Source organism: Girardinichthys multiradiatus, chromosome 3 (genome assembly GCF_021462225.1).
Source record: "Girardinichthys multiradiatus isolate DD_20200921_A chromosome 3, DD_fGirMul_XY1, whole genome shotgun sequence".
Taxonomy (NCBI): domain Eukaryota; kingdom Metazoa; phylum Chordata; class Actinopteri; order Cyprinodontiformes; family Goodeidae; genus Girardinichthys; species Girardinichthys multiradiatus.
Window position 1 is genome coordinate 30,852,781 of NC_061796.1, and position 24,617 is coordinate 30,877,397.

The following is a 24,617-nucleotide window of genomic DNA, read 5'->3' on the forward strand; positions in this document are numbered from 1 at the left end:
CAGTCTTGCTGTGTGTATTGGTGCATTGTCATCCTGATACACGGCACCACCTTCAGGATACAATGTTTGAACCATTGGATGTACATGGTCCTCAAGAATGGTTCGGTAGTCCTTGCCAGTGACGCGCCCATCTAGCACAAGTATTGGGCCAAGTGAATGCCATGATATGGCAGCCCAAACCATCACTGATCCACCCCCATGCTTCACTCTGGGCATGCAACAGTCTGGGTGGTACGCTTCTTTGGGGCTTCTCCACACCGTAACTCTCCCGGATGTGGAGAAAACAGTAAAGGTGGACTCATCAGAGAACAATACATGTGTCACATTGTCCACAGCCCAAGATTTGCACTCCTTGCACCATTGAAACCAACGTTTGGCATTGGCATGAGTGACCAAAGGTTTGGCTATAGCAGCCCGGCCATGTATATTGACCCTGTGGAGCTCCTGACGGACAGTTCTGGTGGAAACAGGAGAGTTGAGGAGCACATTTAATTCTGCCGTGATTTGGGCAGCCGTGGTTTTATATTTTTTGGATACAATCCGGGTTAGCACCCGAACATCCCTTTCAGACAGCTTCCTCTTGCGTCCACAGTTAATCCTGTTGGATGTGGTTCATCCTTCTTGGTGGTATGCTGACATTACCCTGGATACCGTGGCTCTTGATACATCACAAAGACTTGCTGTCTTGGTCACAGATGCGCCAGCAAGACATGCACCAACAATTTGTCCTCTTTTGAACTCTGGTATGTCACCCATAATGTTGTGTGCATTTCAATATTTTGAGCAAAACTGTGCTCTTACCCTGCTAATTGAACCTTCACACTCTGCTCTTACTGGTGCAATGTGCAATCAATGAAGACTGGCTACCAGGCTGGTCCAATTTAACCATGAAACCTCCCACAATAAAATGACTGGTGTTTCAGTTTCATTGTCCAACCCCTGTATATGAGCACTATTATAGCAAAGCAGCATTACACAGCGTTAGCTTTTCCTCACGTCCTTTAGTTTTTATGCTTTTGTTTGATACCACATGACTTTCCTCTCTCTCCTGTACTGATCCACAGTGCTTTGGGTCTCACTGACCAAAGCCTTCACTGGGTCTCTTCTTTGACTCTGAGCCTGAAAAAGCCATAAATGGAGCAACAGCCTAGGCTGCTGTTGTGTTTGCGTTTCTACAAATTAAATCACTTCAAACCATTGGGCCGCCTTGTTATTAACGATCACGCCCTCATTGAGATGGTACAAAATTCTATTGGAAAATGAATGAAACCGTGTTAAACTGACCCGATCCGACCCCAATAGATTAGGTACTAATGGAAAAGAGGCATAATTGTCATCTTGAAGCGCAGATTTTGGTCCCTAGAAGACAAGATGTGGGATTGCCACTTCCTTCAGAATATCATCTCAATATGTCTCTGCATTAAGATTCACTTCAATGATGACAAGCTGTGTTTTTCCACTAAGGGAGTTTCTGCCCCACACAATCACACTGCCTCCACCAAAAGCTGTGTAGCATTGCCATAGAGAATATGACAAGGTTTTTCATGGGTGCAACCCACACACTCAACTCTGCTGCTCAACCTACAGATGCATTTTCCTTGCAAATATGGCACCCCTTAAGGAGAATTAAACAAACTTTAATTCACTTAAGGGAATTAAAATTATAAAGTCTATTGCCAATAAACATTGTTACAACAAAGAAATAATTGACAAAACACACATTTTCTTTCTTTTGAGCTGACTTATCAAGGTAAATGTAATTTATTTTAACAGTAGGCCACTGAAGGTAAGCTTAAGGAAACGTGTGGAGCAGGTTTTTGGAAGTGTATTATTTTTTTATAGATACATTTATACCAGCATTTTCTGTTTGGGATAATAAACTTGTTAGTCACTATCTCACACCTGTGGAGGTAGAGAGACTTTTGGAAGAGGTTCTGCTCAGTAGACAGTATAAACTGTGGTAAAGTGAGTTGGGTCAAGCTGGAGTCCTTAGAAACACAAAGTGTTTTGTTTTAGTTCGTTAATAGAGTAATTGGAGCCCAACAGTATTTGCTGGATTATAAAGCAGCCAGCACCAGCACACTCAAAGGTTCTGCTCTGACCTTGTCCTGTGTAGCTTCAATCAGTTGACTCTCAAAGCCTTATAGAGTCTATAGAGTCTATTTAGAGTCAGCTGCAGTAAAATCTTTTGATTTAAGCAGACCTTGCTGGCAGACAACAGTTATGACCTCCACTGTGCAGCCCTCAAAGATCCCTCAAAGTAGGGCTTAAAAAATATTTTAATCCTGAATAAAATTTCCTGTTTTTGATCAGATCTAGTAATTAAAGAAACCATTTTTCAATTCTTGTTTTATATATCGGAAGATAACTGATAATTGAAGATTATTCACTCTAGTGAATCACTCTAGTCAGCAGCTATTTTCATACCCGCAGCTCAGGTCCTGCCTGCTGGTATCATTTATGATCTCGCTGCAGGATGCCGCAGGATCAGCCGCCTGCTTCAGAGACTTCCCCTCTGAATTAAGAGCTGCTGACACTTTATTGTCAACCCTCAAGTGCCCGTATTAACCTCTGCTGCTCCCCCCTCATTGTGTGTGTGTGTGTATGCAGCTCTGACCACACTCACTGTAGTTACAGTACAGTATAGAGGCAGAATTGGTGTGTGTCCTCCACATGGTCAAAGACAGTGAAGGACAGATGTAAGACACAGATATCCAGACTAGCTGTAAAGTGGAGTGAAGCTGGAGACTGAGCAGCAGCTTCTTAGAGGAGAAACGGCTGGAAAGATGAGGGAGCGGATCAACACCTTTGAGACAGTTCTGAATATAGATCAGTTTCTGGTGAGTCTCATTTTGAGGTTTTAGCTGGTTTCCTCTTAAAGCAAGGGTGGCCCCTGGACTGATTCTGTGTGGCCCCTGAACGCAATTCCAGAATGGTACATATTATGGTACCGCAGGCTGATGCTATTGGAGACTTTGTTTTTAATTGAAATGTTAAAATGGAAAATGTTAGGAACAACAGAATGTTTCCATCTCGTGTGAAGCCATGGTGGGTAGGACCGTAAATATCCAGCAGCTTTAACTCAAAAGCAGGTCTGGATGCACCTGATTCTGCATTGAATTGAATTATTAAACCTGGCTAAATAAAACAAAAATTTTCAAAGAAAGACCGCCTCAAATCCTTTTCTTGACTTTGGGAATAGACAAGAAAATAAAAATCAGTTGGACTCCAGAAAAATTTGAAAACTGATTTGTTTTTTAATGAAGCAAACTTACAAAGCCCTTTTTATGTTTTGGATCTACAATAACCTACTGATCAATTTCCCTCAAAACTGATTTGGTTTGTTTCACTAAAATGTTGCAGCATGAGTAGCTTAAAGTTGAGGAGGGTTTTTAATAAAAATAAAAAAAAATTTTGTGGCCCTTGACCACTTTCAGCTTTATGATTTTGACCCATGTGGCAGAAAGTTTGGACACGTCTGTTTTAGAGTAGGAGCATTTTTGCAGAAACAGAAGGGGTTTAAATTTTTAAAGGAATAATGAATTTTAGTTTGTTTTGTCTTTTAGCGTTTCAAATTCTGTATTTTTTTTATATATATTTCAGACGAACCAAGAAAAAGAACACAGAAACATCTCTGTGGTTTAGAGTTGCAGAATTACGTGGTGTAAAGTTTCATTACCCAATTTTGTGTGTTTTCTTCCCCCTTTTGGCTCTGACTTGACTTAATTAAAACATGACAGCTTGAGCAGTGTTTGGATGAGCCATGGGATTGTTATTGTGCCGGTTAATTAGTGTATGCATATGGAGACACACACTCCTGGAATGTGTGTGTGTTAATCTGCTGATCGGTCTGTCAGTGAGTGGGTCAGATTTTATCATTAACCTTGTGCTACAGGACAGGACTATACTGTTTTAAGCCCTCAGGACACACTGTTTCTCAGTTAACAGTGTTATGAACACATAGAAGGAGAGTTTACCAGCTAAACAACCCACACAGGCACACGCATACGTTTATGAATATGCAGTTTCCCTCATAAGAGATGCAGGAATGTGCTGCTATTTTTTCTAATTAACTTTCAATGTCATGGTGCCCTTTAGGTCCTGCTTGTATCAGCAGCTCCTGCTGTGGCCAGAGTGCCTTTACTCTATAAAGTTGTTTCTGGGTGGGTTTATTTTTGAGTTTTCTTGTGTTTTGTGAAAAGTATCAACTTGTTAAAGTGACTCCCTGGATGTGTTTAGGCCTCTTCCCAACACCAAAATATTGAGTCATCCCTCATTTTTTTCAGGGTTTGCTACTTTTAGCATGGTCTTCATCATGTCTTGGAGCTGCACAGTATATCGAATCACACTATCATTATGTGCATAATCGCAATTGTATTTGGTACGTCCTCATATTTAAAGGGATACACATTAATGCTCTGCATGCAATCTATTTAGCAACTGTTGCTAAACGATTATTCATAAGTGGAAACCGTTCCAGACACTTGCCAATTTAGAGTTAGATGGACTTTCACTGTTAGTGCACAAATTTGATATAAGTTTCAGTGAAAAAAATGCGTAAGCCTGCAGAAAGTGGTGCGGAAATTGGCATGATGGAAAACAAGGAGAAGAAAAAAGCCTCCTATGTCATCACTATTTCAAATTGTCCCTTTAAAGCTTTTTATTTTCAGTCCAGTACCTGTGCATTTTTTGCAGAAGGAATTCAGTGCTTAAACATAAGTAAAAGGTAATCGAGCAGTTAATTTAAGGTGACATATTTCAAGCATTTACTTGTGTTATTTTGATTATTATGGCTTCACCCTAAGGGGTTTTAGATAAATTTCCACCTGAAATTACATACCTTAAATATATCAAGTATAGCACCACAGTTATAAGGCCTACATGCAAACCTTTGGTACCTGTGTAAAGGTAAGACATAAAAGAATATTTTTCCAGTGGAACCACTATTGTAACTGTTACTATGTCTGAATAATTTGTGATTAAACAAAGAAAAAATAAAAATCTTTGAGCCTCGCCAAAAGTTTTTTCTAAATGAACATTGCAAAACACTATGGAAATTTTTTTTAATTCCTTGGAGAACCCCAAGGTTGCGTTCATCCACTTCTTCATTATAACTGCAGCAAATTTGGACTGAATAAGTTGAGGCATATATGTTCCACAAAAGTTTTAGGGGGCAATGTGCCAGGTGGAAAAGGAAGTTTGGCAAAGGGTGCCAAAATTTTCCCAAATGTGTTTTTCACCTCATAAAAAGGAAATAAAAGGGACTCTTGTCAAATAAAATAGCTGATTTCCATTGTAGGAGTCCTTCTGCATATAACATAGCCTTTGGTTATGACATTTACTCTCTGTATCATCAAAATGTACAGTTGCAAACATTACTGGAAGCTAACAATGTAGCCCGCAAGCTAGCTGGTGGACAGCAACCAGCAGACCGTAATGTGCAAGAAAATTACATCACCAGAGATGGTGCTAGAAAGACAAGTTATGCCTTATTAGAAAGGTGAGTGTCTCTAGTTTGCTATGATATGAGACATGCAGGGGTGCTGCAAAGAGAAAGGTGCTTTTTGTACCGTTTTGTTTACAGAGTCAGCAATGTCTGAGGGACCTTAAAATATCAATGCCTGTGTTGAAGTTGCAGTAAAACTAAATGGTATTTGTGCAAAACTCATTTGGGGAATTGTTTTGTGAAGATTAAAGCCTCCTCTTGCAATATATTAAAAGAAATGGTGGAATTTTACCTAGTTTTATAGACCGCCAAAAAAGGGCATTACCTTAAGAGGTTAATAAGAATTCTAAATTGAGTTTATCAGAAAATTAGAATACATGAGACCATTAAAAAGTTTTATTTTTGAAGCAGAAATGTTGTCATGGCCGTGTTATAATAAGCACAGGGAAGACTGCTGACTTTACAGTTGTCCGGCAGACCGTTATGGACACAACAGGTCACTGATAAGTAAGCTGGCAGGTCATAGAATGCTGTATTGAAACATTTTAGTAAAAAGTTGAGTGGAAGGAAAAAGTTGGGTAGGAAATGGTGGAAAAATAAAAGGGATGGTTACAGCCTTAAGAGGATTGTGAAGCGCAGCCCATTCAAAAGTTTAAGGGAGATTTATGAGGAGTGGGCTTGTAGCTGAAGTCTGTGCTTCATCAGTCACCACTGGCAGGCGTATCCAGAACATTGGCTGTAGCTGTCACGCTCCTTGTGTTTAACCACTCATGAACTAGCGACATCGTCAGAAATATCTTACTCGGGTTAAGAAGATGACTCAACTGTTGGTGGTTCATCCAAAATCTTCTTTTAAGATTACATTACATTTTGCATTTAATCTTGAATTCTAGGTTCAAGAGTCTAGAGGAAGAGTGGAGAGCAGTGATGGATCACGCTAGATGGTGTCCTGGGTAGGTCTCTGCAAGCCATGTAGAATAATGCTGTTTGGTTTTAATTTCTGTACAGAAACTTTTAGGCTTGGCTGAATTAGCAATGGTCTGCATTCCGTGAATTTGAACTAAAGATAATCAAAAGTTGTCCAGATTACTTATAATTATTGAAACACTTCCTGAATTTAGCGCTTAAACAGAAGCTCAGACTCAGACCTTAAGGTAAAATAAAAATTTTCTGAGAGACCAGATTTTATTAGCTGTAAGCCATAATCATCAAAATCAACTTGAAATCTGTAGATAAATGTAACTTTTTTTTAAATAAAATTTAGGAAATAAATTTATTTTTCAGTGGCATTCTAATTTATTAATAATATATTAATATAATATTAATAAGAGATTAACCTTTTTCAAAAACATTTTTTATTGCATCAGTAGATATTTGGTCATTATGCAAAGACATAATTTGTGCATGTTTTAAATTAATTGAATGAAAAATAATAAAAATATTAATGCGGTTTTATAGACATGAAAATTGTATTTTAGCATAAAAATTGTGAGATATTAGCTGAAAATCCACATAGAGGCATACATTACATGGGCCCATGTACTGCTGCAATCAGGCAAATCCTACTGCACCATCAGAGGCATAACCACCGGACTGCCAGACGTCCATCATTGCACGTATTTGTTTTTATATATTTGTGCTTTATGTGTTTACTAATTTTTCCCATTAAAGTAAGAGAATCGCTGTTTTGCTATGTTGTATGCTCTCTAGTATACAATGAATGTGCAATATCTGCTTAATATTTTCTGTTTTTCTTAAAGAAGTTTGTATCTCGGGGAGTATTTTACTTCGGCTGTCCCCTTTCCTCATGTTTGAAGCTCACACAATATGCTGTCATGGTCAAAGATTGAACAGAAAATCAGTGAGAAAGACCACCTTTAAAGATTTTAGGAAAATCCGATTTCTTGCCAGCAAAACATAAAAAAGCTAGAAAATCCCTTCGAGAGCGCAGACAAGGCAATAGGGTCCCTGACCCATGTCAGCTTTTTTTCTATGAGGTCGACGAACCATGTGGGAGTTCCAAGTTGTTGCACCATGGTCTGGCAATGATAAAGAACACTTCAAAAAAATCCTGGATCTATATGGTGCTCTGCATCACTACCAAAATTGAATCACATGTTCCTTGTCCTAATACGCACCTTATGTGAAAAGTTCATCTGAATCGGTTGATAACCTTTTGAGATATTTTGCAAGCAGAAAGCCGGACAGACAAACCAACTCCCAAAAAAACATAACCTCCTTGGCAGAGTAATGAGGGATTATTTCAAACTTCAAACTCTGTGCGGTTTTATTTCAAACTAAACCAAAGGGGAATAGTTTATGCTTTTCCATTTTCCTTCTCTAATGAGGCTTGCCAAAACCACAAACAAAGGAGCTTCAGTTCTTACAAAATCTCATTTCATTTTAAGGTGCAGATGAGAGGTCCAAATGTCTGAGATGAGCGGATAGGCCTGGCTGCCTTCATGCTTCCTCAGAGAGACTTGAGGGAGAAACAATTAAAACCAGGAGATATGAAGAAATGTTGTTGTAATGAAACAAATATGAGTAGAGAAGGAAGATGATTGAGAAGAGAGACTTTCATACCTTCGTATCAAAGGGCAGGACTGGAGAGCAATTCCAGATTTGCAGCATTGTTCTAAAGTGTGAGAATATTTGGACAAAATGGTTACTGAATCACTGGGTTCAGGGCCCTGTGTTTTTCACTGTGCAATGAGCCAACAATGTCAAATGCTGACACAATGTATGCACAAGGCTGAGAGAAAGTAAAGTGACCAGACAGGAATAAATCCTGGCTGTATTGGCCTTCTCACGCTGTCACCAGCTCATTTGTTCAACCTCTTACACTGCCTTGTAAAAGTATTTACATTCAATAAACCTTTTCACATTTTGTCATGTAACCCCCACAAATAAACCACCATAGATACATTTTATTGGGATTTTATGACATAGACCAACACAAAGTGGCCTAAAATTGTGAAAAGGAAGGGAAATGATAAATGGTTTTGATTTATTTTACAAATTAACCTCTTTTTGTGGTTATTACAACTATTTCTAACAATGAGATGTTAAATCCCTATTCTTCCTTGCAAAATAGCTCAAGCTGGGTCAGTTTGCATGGAGAGCACATCAATGTGAACATAATTTTTGAAGTCTTGTCACAGATTCTTAATTCTTAATTCTTAATGGGATATGTAGTATGATTGGTGTGAATAATACTGTATATATCTCCTATTTTACCTAGGGTGTGAGATAATAGGATATATACTAAAATATGCAGCTCACAGTGTTTGGGCTTTACGTGTCTGATCTAAACTATTCCATTGTAGCTTGGGTTGCGTGTTCAGGGCTGTCCATCTGGAAGGTGAGCCTCCACTCCAGTCTTAAGTCATTTGCAGCTTCTAGCAGGTTTTCTTCCAGGATTGCTCTGTATTTAGCTACTTGCATCAACTCTAATCAGCTTCATTTTCCTTGTTGAAGAAAAGTCTTTGCAAATCATGATGCTGCCACCGCCATGTTTCACCTTAGGGAGGGTGTGTTTCAGGTGATGTGTAGTATTTAGCATGTAGGCAAAGATTTTCATATTTGGTCCCATCTGACCAGAGCAGCTTCCCATAAAATCCTGACAGAATACAGTGAAGTTTGTGGTGTTGATGTGATAAAATGCCAAAATGTGGCACGGGCATGAATACATTTGCAAAGCAAAAAGTAGTTGCAGCTTGAAATGGCAACCTGGTACCCCATGGTACAATAGGAAGTATGAACTGGTGAAGGGGTGAATTGACCCCAAACCCACAGAGACCAATGAACCGTCCTAAGCCTTTATTAGATTTTGAGGGAACAGCTACATTCTGTTGAGTAGATTGAAAGCTGGGCACATCTGGCAGTGAAGTTTTACTACTTTCCTAATAATTACCAAACATAATAAAAGAGCATTTTTCCTGCTTTTCACTGCTGTGGGGAACGGGAGGTAAAATGTTTAGCTAGCCATTCTTCTTCTGAAAGCTGTTCCCAGGTTCCTGTTGTCACCGTCCCTGGTTTCGGTGGTGCCTGGTGCCAGCAGCTGTTTGATGATGTTGATGGATTAGCGTTCCTATGTTAATGTGTAGTATATCAGTGTTGGTGGTGGTGAGCTTGTCTGCAGAGTTTGATGGGAGACAGAACAGCAACAGAGCCGCTACCACATCATGCTGGAGACAACTGATGAAGAGCAGGTAGAGATATGAGGACCAAAGGGTCCATGCAGATGGAGGCTGACTTTATCAGATTATTTTTATTTACTCTGAAAGGATTTGAACCGTCTTTTCCAACTCTTGTTTTTTAACTAATCAATAGAAATTACCAAGTTGATTTTATTTTACATGACAAATACATTTTATCCCCTTCAAAGCTTAGATGATTCTTTCCTGTTTACAGATATGTGTGATTCTTATTTACTTATATAACAGTCATTTTTACGCATTTTTGCCACATTTTGTTTACCTAATGACTTTTATGTCAGCAATAATTTAAATTAATGAAGTTAAATTAGGTTTTATAATTTGTTATTTTTCTTAATGCCAGAGGATAAAAACGTCTACTGACTTCTTCCTCAATATTGAGAATGAAACAGAAAAGGTGTAAAAAAAAATTACTTCAGACCATGAGTTTTAATTAAACCAGACACATTTAAACTTGATAAATCAGACCAAACAACCTTTCCAGTTTTTTTATTTACCTTAATGCTGTGATTTTCTGATTTTAGATCTAATTGTATTATGTAATTGCTGCATAAATAAGGCATTTATTTATTTATTTTGGACTTTAAATGCTAAACTCTTCAGTTTTAATTTCATCAGAGCACAGGACATGTTCACAAAAATTTATGTAATCGTTCCTGTGTACATTAAAAACTGTAACCTGTGTTTATTACGTTGCTTTTGGAGTTGTTTCTTCTTCCTGTCTGAGTAGCCTTTCAGTCCATGTTGGTGCAGGACTTGTTTCACTGCGTATAATGACTCTCTTAGTCTTACCAGCTTCAGCCAGCATCTTCACAAGGTCTTTTAATTTTGCATACAAATGTTTCCTGATATTTCTGGCATCCAAAATAACTTTTGTTAATCCTAACCGACCTAAAATGGAAACAGTCTCATTTAAAACAAGACAACTGAAGAAAACCTGCTACAAAATATGAATCACTTCAAATGTATAACTTTCAGTCCACTGAAACACTTTGGAACTCACTGTTAATGCATCTTTGTGATGTGCATAATGCTTCCACATTAAATAGCAATTACTTAGGCAGCATCATGACTTAAATTGATTGAAAAATATTTTAAATATTAGATAAAAGTCAGGTAATGAGATCTGGGCTTGTGCAAGTCTGATATCCTGTTAGGGATGCAGCTGATGTTCTGAATTACAGTTTGTGATTCTTGGTGTTTAGCGAGATTTAAAATAACTCACTAGACAATTTAGAGGCATCAAAGGTTTTCAAAAGCCCCTGGCAGTCACTGCATGGCCACCTGCTATGTGGTGCATTCATGTATTAATTATAAACTTCTATATTAGTCACTTTGTCATGTGGTTGTAGTGTGTCAGTTCTCACAGTGGGGCTGTTTGTTTCAGGAAATTGTCGCAGTTGAAGAAGATTTTTCCTAAAACACAAATTGTCCCCGTCAGCACGAAGCTTCTCTCTGCAGATGAGCTTGCAGATTGTCCCTGCACCTTTATTTTGTGACTTCAGAGGAAAATTATTTTCTTGGAAGCTGAGCTTGCATCCTGCAGGGCCTCGTGCTTGGATGTGTCAGCTCTCCTTTCCTGTGTGAACATGAGACAGAAATGCGTGGCAGGCGGCCCTCCTTATGATTTTTTAGCTCAAGTGGTGGGATGCATGTGATCTGCAGGCTTCAGTTGCAGCTCTGAGCCTCGTCAGGATCTGCAGCGCTTTACAACTCCTACGGTTTTAACGAGTGCTGTGCAAACCGATTGCAAGGTGTCATGTTTTCTGGTCCCAGTGTGTGCACCAGGTTCTGTGGTTGTAGGTGTAAAGCAGGCACACAGTCGGAAGAAGAAGATGTGGCATGTGTTTTTTTTCCTCCAGGATGTCCTCCTCAGGCTCCTGTCCAGCCTCTTCCTTCACTCAGGGAGGGGTTTTTCCATTCTTGATGCCATATTTGTCTATTTTTGTCTGTCAAGGTATTCAGGCTGATGTGTATCCCTTACACAAAAAGTACACAGTCATATCTTTTTCTTGTAATCCCAAGACTCACAGTGGTAGATCTCATTTTATAGCTTTCCAAAACCATTTCCCCCCTCTTGCTTGTTTCCCCTATCGTTTTTCTGCATCCTATTTTTTGCAAACATAAGAATTTCTTAGCAGTGATTTTTTTGTTTCTTGGTGGCTCTCACTGTCGCCCCTGTGTTACAGCTGTACGGGGAGTACAGGGAGCAGCTGGGAAACTTTGCCCGACGAGAGGCTGCCCGTCTACTGACAGAGAGACAATGGAGAAGACAAGCAGGGGAAAACACCTCAGCCATGGGCCGCAGAGTCCATGGTCGGCGGCATCATCTTCCTCAAAATCCCGCCATCCTGGAGTCACATCAAAGCCACGGCTCCTCCACCAAGAAGCCTCATCCCTATTCAAAATGTCAAGGTGAGCAAAGCCAATGAGGCCTTTACAAAATCAGCATCCTCATTTAGGCGCATTCATTTACTATTTTGCATTTGACTTCAGTAAAAACCAAATTTTGTAATCACACAGCCTTGCCATGACAGAACATTTACTGTACAGCATCGATTTCTGAATGCTTTGCACATTATGATTTTACATGCTACATGATGAGCTCATAAAATGTGATACTGCGCTTTAATGCCACCAGGACTGAAGGTAGAATTTTAAGCCACCGAGATCAGGATGACTCGGATGTGCTGAGGCAGTCAGACAGATAAACAACAAAATATACAGTCGTAATTTGTAAATTAGAATATGCTTGTTTGTCAGATTAAAAGTAGCTTTTTAAACAGGTTACAGAAATAAGGTTTTGAAAACATCAGTCTTAGTTAATCTATGTGGTTGCTGCAATTACAGCTGTTTCTAACAATTTTGCACGTCAAGATGTTGAATGTTTTCCCCATTCTTTGCAAAATAGCTCACGCTGAGTCAGTTTGAATGGAGAGCACATTAATGTTAACATCATTTTTGAAGTCTTATCACAGATTTTCAATTGGATTTAGTTCTGGACTTTGACTAAGCTGTTCGAACATAAATATGCTTTTCCCTATACCAGAGGTGTTGAATTCAAAACTTGAAACACGTAAATATCGCAGCTCAATCATGATGCATATTTACAGTTTTAAACCCACGATGAGATGTTAAAGTATTCATATCCCTTGGATATTTTCACAGTTTTACCCACTAACTTCCAAGTTGCATTGGGATTTACTTGATAGATACTTGGATATCCTTAAATAAAACCCAGTGCAACCATTTGCCTCCAGAGTGTGTGTAATTCATTCTCAGTTTTAAGCCAGCTGTTCTGTGAAGGCATCAAAGGTTTGTTGAAGAACATTAGTGAACATCAGCATCATGAAGACCAACCAGCAGACTGGTCAGCGAGAAAGATGTGTAGAATTTAAACAATATCTCAGTCTTAGATTTTCTCATGGAGCACTGTTCAATCCATCATCAAAACATGGAAAAACTATGTGACAAATGCAAACCGACAAAGACACAGCCATCCACCTAAACTGACAAGTTAGAGCATTATTTAAAGAAGCTACCAAGAGGCACGTGGTAACTATGGAGAAGCTGCAGAGATCCACAACTCAGTTGGCCACATCTGTTGAGAACTATTTGTAGTGCATTCCAAATCTGGACTTTAGATTGGAAAAACATAATATATAGTTGATAGAAAGCCATTAAATGTCCTCCTTGCGTTTTAAGGGACACAGCAAACATTTGGAACAAGGTGCTCTGCTCATGAGACAACATGTAATCATTTTGCCCCACAGGGAAAATGCAATGGGTAGTGGAAAACTCACACACCACCTCCAACGTGAAACATGGTGGTGGCAGCATCATGCTGTGTTGATGCTTTACTGCCAGAAAAGCAGTTAGAGGCGGCAAAAAACGTTTGTTTTTGCAAAAGTTTCAAGATTACCATGCAATATTTACTGCAAAATACAAGTTTAAATATTTTTAGCCTAACCCACTCTACAGTCTGTAAATCAGTCAGATTTTTATTTGAAATCAATCGGATTCTTATCTGGAGTGCCTCAGATTTTTTAAACTAAGTCTGAACAGGTAATGTGAACCTCTTGTCATGTTTTAGGTTTAATAACATGACTAAATAAATTTTTCTTAAATGGAAATAAAAAATTGGACACCTTAATCTGATGTTGCTTTTTCGTTCGTTGGTTTGAAGTGCACGCTTTCTTAATAATTTCCTAAACTTGCAAACAACTAAAATCATCCTGAGTTTAATTATTCTTTGCCCTAATCCATGATCATATTGACTGGAGTCTCTTTTAGATTAATTTCCAAAAACTGTTATTTAATTAGTTAATACATACAATTGAATGTGTCTCAATAATTTCATCTGTCTGACCCAGACTGTTTGGCTCGGGTGAGGCAGTACATTGTGACAAAGATGGGGGAAGACTGGGTTTTTCTGATTCTGCTGGGTCTGACTATGGCTCTGGTCAGCTGGAGCATGGACTATGCCAGTGCCAAGAGTCTACAAGGTATCACTGGTCGCATTCACTCATGTTATTACTGTTAAATCTGTATTTTCATAATGATTTCATTTTCCTGAAGCAGCTTTTTACCATGCTTATCTTCATATGTAGTTGTAAACTCTGATGTTGTTGCTGTTCTTCTGTGTTTAAGCCTACAAATGGATACATGGGGAGCTTAAGGGCAATGTGCCACTCCAGTACCTTGCCTGGGTTACATATCCCATAATCCTCATCGTTTTTGCCTCGCTCTTCTGTCATCTGGTTTCCCCTCAGGCCATCGGTTAGCTCTCTACACCTCTCTCTACCTCTGTTCTGTCTTGCTTTTATCTCCTCTTTTTATTTTGATTTGTTTAATTGTTTTAAGTTACCAAAATGTAACTTTAGTTTTACTTATATTGACAAAACAGTGGTTTTACTGCATAATCTGTCCTCTGCTTGGTGTTTTCTTTGTTTGGTTGACAGGTTCTGGTATCCCAGAGCTGAAAACCATCTTGAGAGGTGTGGTCCTGAAGGAGTACCTGACCCTCAAAGCCTTCATAGCTAAAGTCATCGGTCTGACTGCTGCTCTTGGCAGTGGGATGCCAGTGGGCAAAGAGGTTAACAGACCCACTTTTTAACCTCTTTACCTTCAAGATTGCTCTGTCGCCATACGTCATTTTACAGATCAGAACCATCCGCTAGTCGTGTCTTTTTCTATCACTCTATGCAGTCTTCTATTCAAGCCTGTGAGCAATAAATCAACTTCTGTCATGTTTCCCCTCACTCCCTCATCTCACAGGACCGAGGCAAATTACTCAAGTCCTCCACAACGGAGTACATTCATTTTCTACATTACAGTAGCAGGGCAGCTGTCACATCCAGCAATCACTCAATGATTTATCTGTTCTGATACACGTCCCAGTTTGGACCCTTTGTTTTACAGAAATTGGTCTGTGTGAATAATGCCGCTAATGTCCCTCCATCACCTCCAGGGTCCATTTGTCCACATTGCCAGTATCTGTGCTGCTGTGCTGAGTCGATTCATGTCCATCTTCTCTGGAGTGTATGAGGTAAGCTGAAGCCCTGATCAAGGAACTGGACTATGATCAGCTAATATACTGAAAAACTGTCCAAATAAGTAGATGAGGAATGCTGGGTTAATACGATGCTTCGCAAAAGTATTCATACCCCTTGAACTGTTTTGTATTTGGTTGAGTTACCACCACAAACTTCAAAGTACCTTATTTGGATTTCATGTGCTAGACCAACAAAAGCAGCGAAGCTGAAGGAACATGGGAAACATGTTTTTCAAATTTGGAAAGTATGTTGTGCTCTTTTGCTTCCGTTCAACTTTACGCTGTGAGTGGAGGAAAACTAACACTGCACATCACCCTGGGCCAAACATTCTCACCATTAAACATGGTGGTGGTAGCATCGTGCTAAGGGAATGATCTTCTTCATAAGGGACAGGGAACCTGGAAACAGTTGGATGGAGATAAATACAAACAATCCTGGAAGAAAACCTGTTAGAGGCTGCAAAAGACTTGAGACTGGTTTAAAGGTTTAGCTTTCAGTAAATCATCAAACCTAAAGCCAGAGATTTAACTGAATTTAACTGGTTTAAATCAAAGATTATTCAATTGTTGGAATGGACTAGTTCAAACTTAAATCCAATTTATAAAATTAGCTTTTCATAGATACTTTCCATCCAATCTGACAGAGCTCGAGCTACTTTGCAATGACAAAATACCCTTCTTTCAGTGAAAGGTGGTTCTATAAACGTTTAACTCATGCAGGCCAAATAAAACACTATGTAAAGATTTATTTATGAGAAACATTTTGAAACTCACATCAATTTCCTTCCACTTCACAGTTATGTGCGGCCTTGTGCTGGTTTACTTGTAGATAAAATCTCTATAAAATACAATACAACGTTTTAGGTTGTAATGTGACAAAATGTGCTAAGAGTTGAGGGTTAGCAATGCTTTTGCTTGGCACTGTAACTTGTATCAGTTCTGTCAGGAGGAATGGACCAGTTTTCCTTCAAATTGATGTCAGATGTTTGTGAAAGGAAACCTAAAACATTTGGCCTGAGTTTTACAGTTTAAAGGCAATTCTTACAAATCCCAATAAAATGTATGCATACTTCTGAATTTAAAGTAATACAATTCTCCAGAAATAATGAAAGAGAAATAATTTTAAGTTTTTTTAGATTTTTTAGATTTAATTTAAGAGATATAAACAGTTCTAGAAGATTGTTGCAGCTATTTTTAATCTTGTTTAGATGACCTTTTTGCTGGTCAATCATTAGAGATTGTTCAGTTAGCTTAAAAATGGGAATCCTGTAATTGATTCACTGCGTCTGCGTGCATGTGTGTGCGCGTGTGTGTGTTCTTGTTTGTGCAGCTTTCTTTTTTCCCAGGGTTTAGCTTTAGGACTATGGTGTGAAATGAGTTTAGGTTAGGGTTAGGGTCAGGTATGGTATCGGTAATGGTTAGGTTTAGGGGTAGGGTTGGACCATAGAAAGGGTTGAAAATGAATGGAAATGAATGGATGCCAATGACAGTCAATGCAAGGTCCTCACAACATAGTAAGACAAGTGTGTGTGTGTTTGCGTGCGTGCGTGCGTGCGTGTGTGCGTGTCCTGCCCAGCTCCCGCTTTCCCCTCCTCGTTTGTCCAGCTTCTTTATTTTTATTGTCCCTCGCACTTTGTCTGTGTTTGTGTCTGTATTAATAGTATGACCATAATGTCTGGCATGTGTATTAACAGTGACCTCCCATGTCCCTGTCTCCCTCTTCCCCCACTCTTCTCCTCTTGGTGTTCTGGCTCGCCCCTGCTTGTCTGTGTCCCCCCTGTCTGTGCCCACCCTTTTTTATACCTAACCCCAGAATGACATCCATAACAAGGACCTGCTGGTGTGTGCGTGTGCTGTGGGAGTGGCCACCTGTTTTGCTGCTCCAATAGGAGGCAAGTCCCACGTAACCAATCAGACACAAGTCTGTGGCCAGCTTTGTCCTCCTAAAGAAACATCTGAAGCTCATATTTGATCTTTGACCTCTGTGCTCAATAATTGTGGCAATGAACAAATACAGAGTTTAACGTCAGTAATAGCTCTGCACCTTGGATTACAAGAGTTTGCAAACATTTTCTGGGAGGAAATGGTTTTCTTTTCTAACTTGTAAATACATTTAGCTAAATAAGTTCCACCCCATTCATAATTTGTAGACTCATGCCTACAAACAGCTGCTGACTTAAGCTCAAACTATGGCCAAGTATTTCCACCACCAGGTGTATTAATTCCCCAAGTGTGCACTAGCAAATAAAACACTGACCTCCTGATAGCAAGCACAATACCTGTATTTGTCGGCATGCCTTTCTTCAGGCATTAGAGCGGTCAGTTCTTGCTTTATAAGGGTAAACAAGGTCTAAAAAAAAAAGGATTAGTAAGGCTGTTTTACATAGTGAAGAGCAGTAATTGAAGTGAATATTGTCCTAATGCAAAATGGTAAAAAATATTTCCATGGCCCTCAAAACTGGGAAAAATTAAGTGAACTTCAAGACTCATCAGCTCATAGAACCACCGTAACTTGAATTATTAGTTTTTGTATGACTTTATCAGTCAGCTGGTTATGCACATCTCTCTTAATCCTTTTTTTTTTCAATCAGACTTTTTCACACATTCTGTTGTACATTTGTTGCTTTGTTTGGGATTATTGACCCAGTATTGGTCACATTTCAGTTGACGGACAGACAGGCCTCACATTCGACTCTACAATATGCAGAGGAGTAGACTCAGTAAATGCAAGGTGTCCAGGTCATTTGGCAGCAAAACAAGCCCAAAATATCACTCCTATGTCACTGCGCTTCATAGGTTTATGTGCTGATATTTTCTCCCCAAATATGGCGATGTGCTTCATGTCCAGAAGTCTCTACTACAGTCTCATCTGACCAAAGCACATTGTTCCAGACGTGCTGTGGTTCATTCAGATGCAGCTTTGTAAATATAAGCTTTTTTATGTTAGAGATAACAATTTTTCCTTCTTTTGCAACCCTCTCAAACAATCCATACTTTTAGAATATTTTTTTTCTTGTCATAAAACTTGAATCTTTGACATGCTAACTGAGGCCTGTTGGGTTTGAGCATTTAGTTTCTGCTCTTTGCGTGGTCTGGCCTTGTGATGAACTTGCTGGAAAGCACACTTCTGGGCAGATTGCCAACTTTCTTCAGTCTTTTACTTGTAAATTGTCTTTCTTACTGTTAGATGATACATTTTAAATAGTCTGGAAACAGACGACCACCAGGTAAACAGCCAGCAACACTTGCTTCTTTGAGTCATTGCTGATGTTTTCCCATCATGGCATTGTGTAAACACCCAGCTGTATGCTCCACACCAGCAACCTGCCAAAACACCTGCTATTATAAAGATGGTCACACCTACTGGTGATCAGCTAATGTTGTTTAGCACCACATATCTGACAGTTTGTCTCTTAAAAGGAAGCAGCAATGTTGTGCTTAGTTTTTCTCGTGACTGTTTTCAGGGTAAAGAAAATTTTATTTTTCCCATGACAATATACGGTTTTTTATTTAATCCAAGGTCAGTCATGATAACTTAAAGTATTTAATGCCTGCTATTTGTGGCCTGGATTCAAATCATAAGGCCATTTGGTTGTTTGATGCAGTTTTTCTGTTTAATAACTTCCTCTAAATTTCAAAACTCTGTGCATCCCCTTCTTTATGTCTTCTTCTACTGCTTTATTCCCCCTCCCTGTCAGTTTTTATCACACTCTAGTGTTATTTATTCACTTTCTTCCATTTTGCTCCCTTTGCACTGTTTCCTGGCCCATGCTTTTCTCCGTCTTATTCTCTCCACCTTGATCTTTTATTCCAATTTATTGTCCTGTCTTATTTCCAGCTGTCATCCTAATTTTCTCTCCTCATCATCTCCTGGCTTTCATCCCCGTCTCACCTCTTTACCTCCCTCCTCTCCCTCTGTTTTCTGTGTCAGTAGAACCCATATGGTTACACGGATATACTGACTGTTGGCTGTGCCGTGGGAGTGGGATGCTGTTTCGGCACTCCGCTAGGAGGTACTGTACAACCTTCACTCTGTCACTCTTCCTGAACTGTCTCACCTACCTTATTTCTTCATGCTGCAGAGCTTCAGTTACACCGTGAATATGTCTGAAATTTCAGACATAAAAATATATTATGCATTATATTAAAACATGTTGAATCAACCTTTATAGATTCTCAAGACAAAGATCATATTTTAAAAACATTTATCAAGTTTGAAAGAAATTAATGTAATTGACTGCAAATTCATTAAATATATCTATTTATTAAGGAAATTTGTATTTGGTCGATTCTTTCTTGTAACAGTGGCAGAAAATTTACTGGCATATATATATATTTTTTTATTTTAAATATACCCTATATTTATACCCTATATATTACTATATACCCTATATTACTATAAGCATTTGTCTGTCTACTTTTACATGTTACTTGTTAATGGACCCCCGCCCTGTTGCCAGCAATAGCAACTTTAACTAATTTGTAAACATCTTCCACAAGGTCTAGGAGTGTGTTCACAGTTAGATGAGAAAAATAGAATGCAGCCTGCGCTCTAATTTTTCGGCAGAGCTGAGACGGTCGAACACAGCCTGCAGATGTTCCAAGTGTTCATCCCACGTGGTGCTGTAAATGACAATATCATCGAGATATACAGACGCAAAATCAGAGAAATTGCATAGCACCTGGTCCATTAATCTCTGGAAGGTAGCTGGAGCCCCTTGCAGCCCGAAAGGCATCACTTTAATCTGGGAGAGACCCCAAGGTTTTCAAAAGGCCTTTAGCTTCTTTGACTGCTCTGTGAGTGGCACCCGCCAATAACCATTTCACAGATCAAGTGTGGTCAGGTACTTTGCCTTCCCCAGCAGTTCCAACAAATCATCAATACGTGGCGTGGGCTATGAGTCGAATAGTGATATTGAGTTTAGGTACCTGAAATCTATACAGAACCTCATGCTGTCATCCTTCTTTGGCATCAAGACCACTGGGTTACACCACTCACTCCTTGATGGCTCAATAATCCCCAGTGACAACATTAGGTCAGCTTCCTTCTTCAGGGATGCCACCAGACATTCAGGAATCCTGTAACAGACGCCTTGCAGAGGCTCCCTCTTTAATGACAATGTCATGTTCAAAAATATCAGTTTTTCCAGGATTTACTTGAAACACTTGAGAGTTGCATACACCTCTCACCTGAAGCTGTTTATTTATATGATATAGGATTTAAAAAAAAAACATTCTGTTGGGTAATACATTAGGGCATCCCACATTTATTTCAATTAAAATAGCTAAAATCACATTGGGTGCACATGTTTAAACTTCAGGCATTTAGTTTGATCTACACCTGATTGTTGAAGTGAGAGATAACACTGTGGTGAGATCTAAGGAGCTGTCTGAGGCCTTCAGAATCATCATCTTAGCAGCTTTTGAATCTGGTAAAGGATTTAGAGAGGTCTTAAAAGAATGGGAAATTAGCCAACATGTCCAGATCTGGCTATCCAAGCAAGTTCACCCTGAAAACAGACCACAAGATGCTAAAAGAAGTGTCCAAAACCCCTACGATTTTGGACACTTTTAATGTTATCTGCAGCTACTGTTGCTACTGTTAACGCAAAGGAATAATTAGAAAGAGACTGCACATGCTTAACATTCATTGGAGGTCTGTAGGGAAGAAACCTTTGCTCTCTTGGAAAAACATGAAGGCCAGACTGAAATTTGCAAGGGAGAACGTAGACAAAGACCAGGACATCTGGAATAAAATTATTTGGACAGACGAGTCTAAGATTAAAGATTTGGGACATCAGGGCAGACATATTTGGTATGAACCAGTATGCAGCATTTCAGGAAAAAGAACCAACTGTGAAGCATGGAGGGGAATGTGTCATGGCTGGTTGATGCTTTGCTGCAGCAGGATCTGACTACTTCAACATCATAGAACCCACCAGTAATTCTACTGTTTATCAGAGGGTGCTTGAGAAAAATGTGAGAACATCTATGAAAAAAATAAACCTGAAGCAGAACTACTCCAATGTACAATTAGATCAGATCTCTAAACAGGAGTGTTAAATATCATTTGTTTCCAGTTTCTTCAGTGTGAGAATTTATTGTAATTTTGTGTCTTTTTTTAAATGGGTTATTTGGACTGTTTAAACTCTAAAGTGATAACAGAAATTCTCAGTTTTAAATAGTTTGCACAAGCAGAAAGGCACGTTTGTTATTATTCAGTAGTTTGCAAAAATCTGCTGCAGTGTTCTGCTTTGTTCCTCTTGAAGATTGTTGGACGTGACTGTGGCTGCATATTTAAGCTGTGTTAGGCTGCAGAATGAATTTGGGACTGATTAAATGCCTCCCTGATGGTGGATAAAAGTCTATCTAAAATGTATGAAACTTCTGGACACTTTCTAAGTCACAAATTATTTAAAACCTGGCATACTCTGGTCTTTAAATATTTTTTTCCAGCCCTTCGTTGAGTTTTTGTTCGGTTAATTCCCAAAATGTTTTTGTGTTTGTTTGTTAGTTTTTTTCTCATTTTGTGTGTGTTCGTGTGTTACTGTGTGTAATTACTTGTGTCTGGATGTTTGTTAACTCCCAGTGGTTCTCTTGTTGAGTATAATTACTGGTTTCTGGACTCATGCTGCTTTTTTAAACTAATTTCTGTCTTTTCTCACCTTCTCTTTCCCCTCTCCCAATTACCTCTCCATCCATCCTTATTTTCTCACTCTGTAATTCCTCCTTCTGTCTTTTCGTCCCCCTTTCTCTCCACCCTCACCAGGAGTGCTCTTCAGTATTGAGGTCACGTCTACCTACTTTGCTGTGAGGAATTACTGGCGGGGATACTTTGCTGCCACATTCAGTGCCTTCATATTCAGGGTGCTCTCTGTTTGGAACAAGGATGCTGGTGAGAAGCTAAATCCACACAAACATACACAATCTGCTGAGGAAAGACTGTTGAGGTTGCACTTTACTAAAACATACTGAATGTGGCAGCTAAGTAAAATTTTCTTCTTTAGATAAACCATAAACTTTTGAAGTAATCACTCAAATTTTAAAATTAATTCAGCAGCAGAATCATGTATTTAAATCATGTTTATGACTCTGATGACAAAATGCTTACAGCAATGCAAATAGCTTATATTCATATTCAATACTAAGTCATTATTTGGATATATGAACCCCTTTCAGTGTTATTCGATAATCAAAACTGTTGAAAAACTGAGGCATTTTTGGGGATTTGTTCCTAAAATATTACACAGAAAAAATAGCACCCTCTAATATTACTGGCACTCTTGGTAAAGATGTATACACAACCCCTTGTTTTGAAGACTTAATGACCCTCAGACAACATTTTTCCTGCAGTACTCTAACAATAAGCTCTACATATGTTTATTTTTTTCATCACATTATCCTTCTCACTGTGTGTGGTGGTAAGATAAACTTGGATCTTTGTCAAGTCTTGTTTTTTCAGGCTCAAACAGCCTTAAAAAAATCAAAATCTGCGTATAAACCTGGTTTTCATATTTCCTCTCATGATCCCCTAATACCAAAAACCCTTCTGTCTTTGAATGTGGTGGGACTGTTAAGCTGCAAAAGCAAAGCCCCTTACAATGATCCATCTCTGCTGAGGTAAGACAGTCATTTTAAATTTCATAAAAGATCCAGAGGGTCATGGGACTAAAAGTCAAGTGATAAATAAAAAAAAACAGCTAACTTCCACTGAGCTGGAGGATTCAAGTACATGGGCAGATCCTCAACCCAATCAGGCTATTACTTATTTTGACTGCAGTAAACATAAGACGGCATCTGTGAGAGAAAGACTTAAAGATCAGAAGATGTCTTGGAAGGCCGCATCTAAAAGGAGACAAAGGAGCAAAAAACATGGGACACTAAAAGGTGGAAGAAACTTTTAACCTCTGACGGTCCTGAGAGCTTCCTAGGTTACTGGCTTGACAAGGTGATCCCACAGGTGATGTATTCTGCACCGCCCAGTGGAGGTGGCTTCTTCATTATCTGGGACCTTTTTGCTTTGATCGAACAATGGAGCTTTAGTTTGTGCAGGAGTGTCAAACTGTTGCTGGGGATGTGGCAGCTGGCATCCCTTTTTACTGAGGGTTCTTGTCTGTTCAGTGATGACTGAGACAACCGGACAATTCTGTGGTTCACAACACCTGTCTGACAAGGACTTGTTCCAGGAGAATAACATCCCTTTTTTTAAAGCTTTTTCCATGTTCCCTGATTCAAATCCTGTTGAAAAGGTTTGATCAGCAATATAGTGCAGTGTTTTCTACACACTGATCATTCTCAAATCTAAACTCTACTCATGCAGCGTTTCGTTATCTTCAGGAACTCAGCTCACTATAAAAGTGGGAGCACATTTACAAGTTCTGCAGGTTTTCCTCTTCTAATCCCCCACCGTGGTGCCAGTATTAGCTCTGCTTAGCTAAGGCACTGCAGTCCATAACCCTTACTGAAATCTGCCACAGTTGTCTCAACATAAAATATTGATCATTTAATACTATGTGGGACAGATGGAGTATTATTAGTGGCCAGATATGGCCTTTTGCCCAATGGTTGAAGATCACTGACCTAAACTCTAATTCAGACCAAGTCCCTGAAAATACTGTAAGATTGTAAAAGCTATTTAAAGTATAAAACACTGACCTCAAGTAGCACCACAAAATATTTAAATGCTTCAATCCATTAGCACAGGAAGTAGCAGGTTTGCTTCTGCCAACATCTGCTCGCCTTTCCCCTCACGCCCAGGGGTGGCTGAAGAACACAGCAGCTTCTTGAACAATAACTTCACATAAGTATCGGCAAAGTACATGCTAAATAAAACTTTTGCTGTAACACTGTTGTAGGAGAGGACAGCAATTAAAAAATAACTGAAACCCGAAAGCTGATATTAGCTCTGGAGCACAGCAGGCTGCTACAGGAAGTTGGAAAAGTAAATGTTGAAAACTTCAGTGACCTATTGTTTCAAACGGTGAAGGATTGTTTTTGATAAGATCATATATTTTTGCCATTTTGCAAGCATCTTGGCCAACAGTAGGTGTAGTATTTAGTAGTTTTTACAGCTGGGGTCGCTGTGTATGATTCCTTAATATTAGCCCCCTTAATAACTGCCATAAGAAAAGTTCAATGACTCATATGTTGGTGTTTAAGAGATAGGACAGGATAAAATAAGATCACCCTACTATACAAATATGCGTAGGAACATTTTTAGTAATTATATATATTTACTGGAATATATTTGCTGAATTTCAAAACTTATCTTGCCTCATGCCTACTTACAACACTCTTTGCTGGTCTATAATCAAAACTTGATTTCAAACTTTATTGTGTAAATTGCCCTCTGTATATTATATAATGAGTAGAAAAGCAGGTGCCTGATTCAATTATTTCT

At 39.0% G+C, this 24,617-nt stretch overlaps 1 protein-coding gene across 2 annotated transcripts in view; it reads left to right on the plus strand.

The window, feature by feature from the left end:
• The window catches only part of clcn1b (chloride channel, voltage-sensitive 1b), a 42,101-nt gene that overhangs the window by 6,773 nt on the left and 10,711 nt on the right, over positions 1–24,617 (plus strand). The window contains exons 1-8 of one of the 2 annotated variants that reach the window (XM_047361656.1): positions 9,602–9,657; positions 11,853–12,078; positions 14,037–14,168; positions 14,314–14,442; positions 14,625–14,758; positions 15,134–15,211; positions 19,152–19,230; positions 21,987–22,112. In XM_047361656.1, coding sequence (XP_047217612.1) covers positions 9,631–9,657; positions 11,853–12,078; positions 14,037–14,168; positions 14,314–14,442; positions 14,625–14,758; positions 15,134–15,211; positions 19,152–19,230; positions 21,987–22,112 — 931 coding nt within the window. In that variant the 5' untranslated portion in view covers positions 9,602–9,630. Of the gene's footprint in view, positions 1–9,601; positions 9,658–11,852; positions 12,079–14,036; positions 14,169–14,313; positions 14,443–14,624; positions 14,759–15,133; positions 15,212–19,151; positions 19,231–21,986; positions 22,113–24,617 lie in introns of those variants that run through there. The other variant, XM_047361655.1, reaches the window with a different exon arrangement.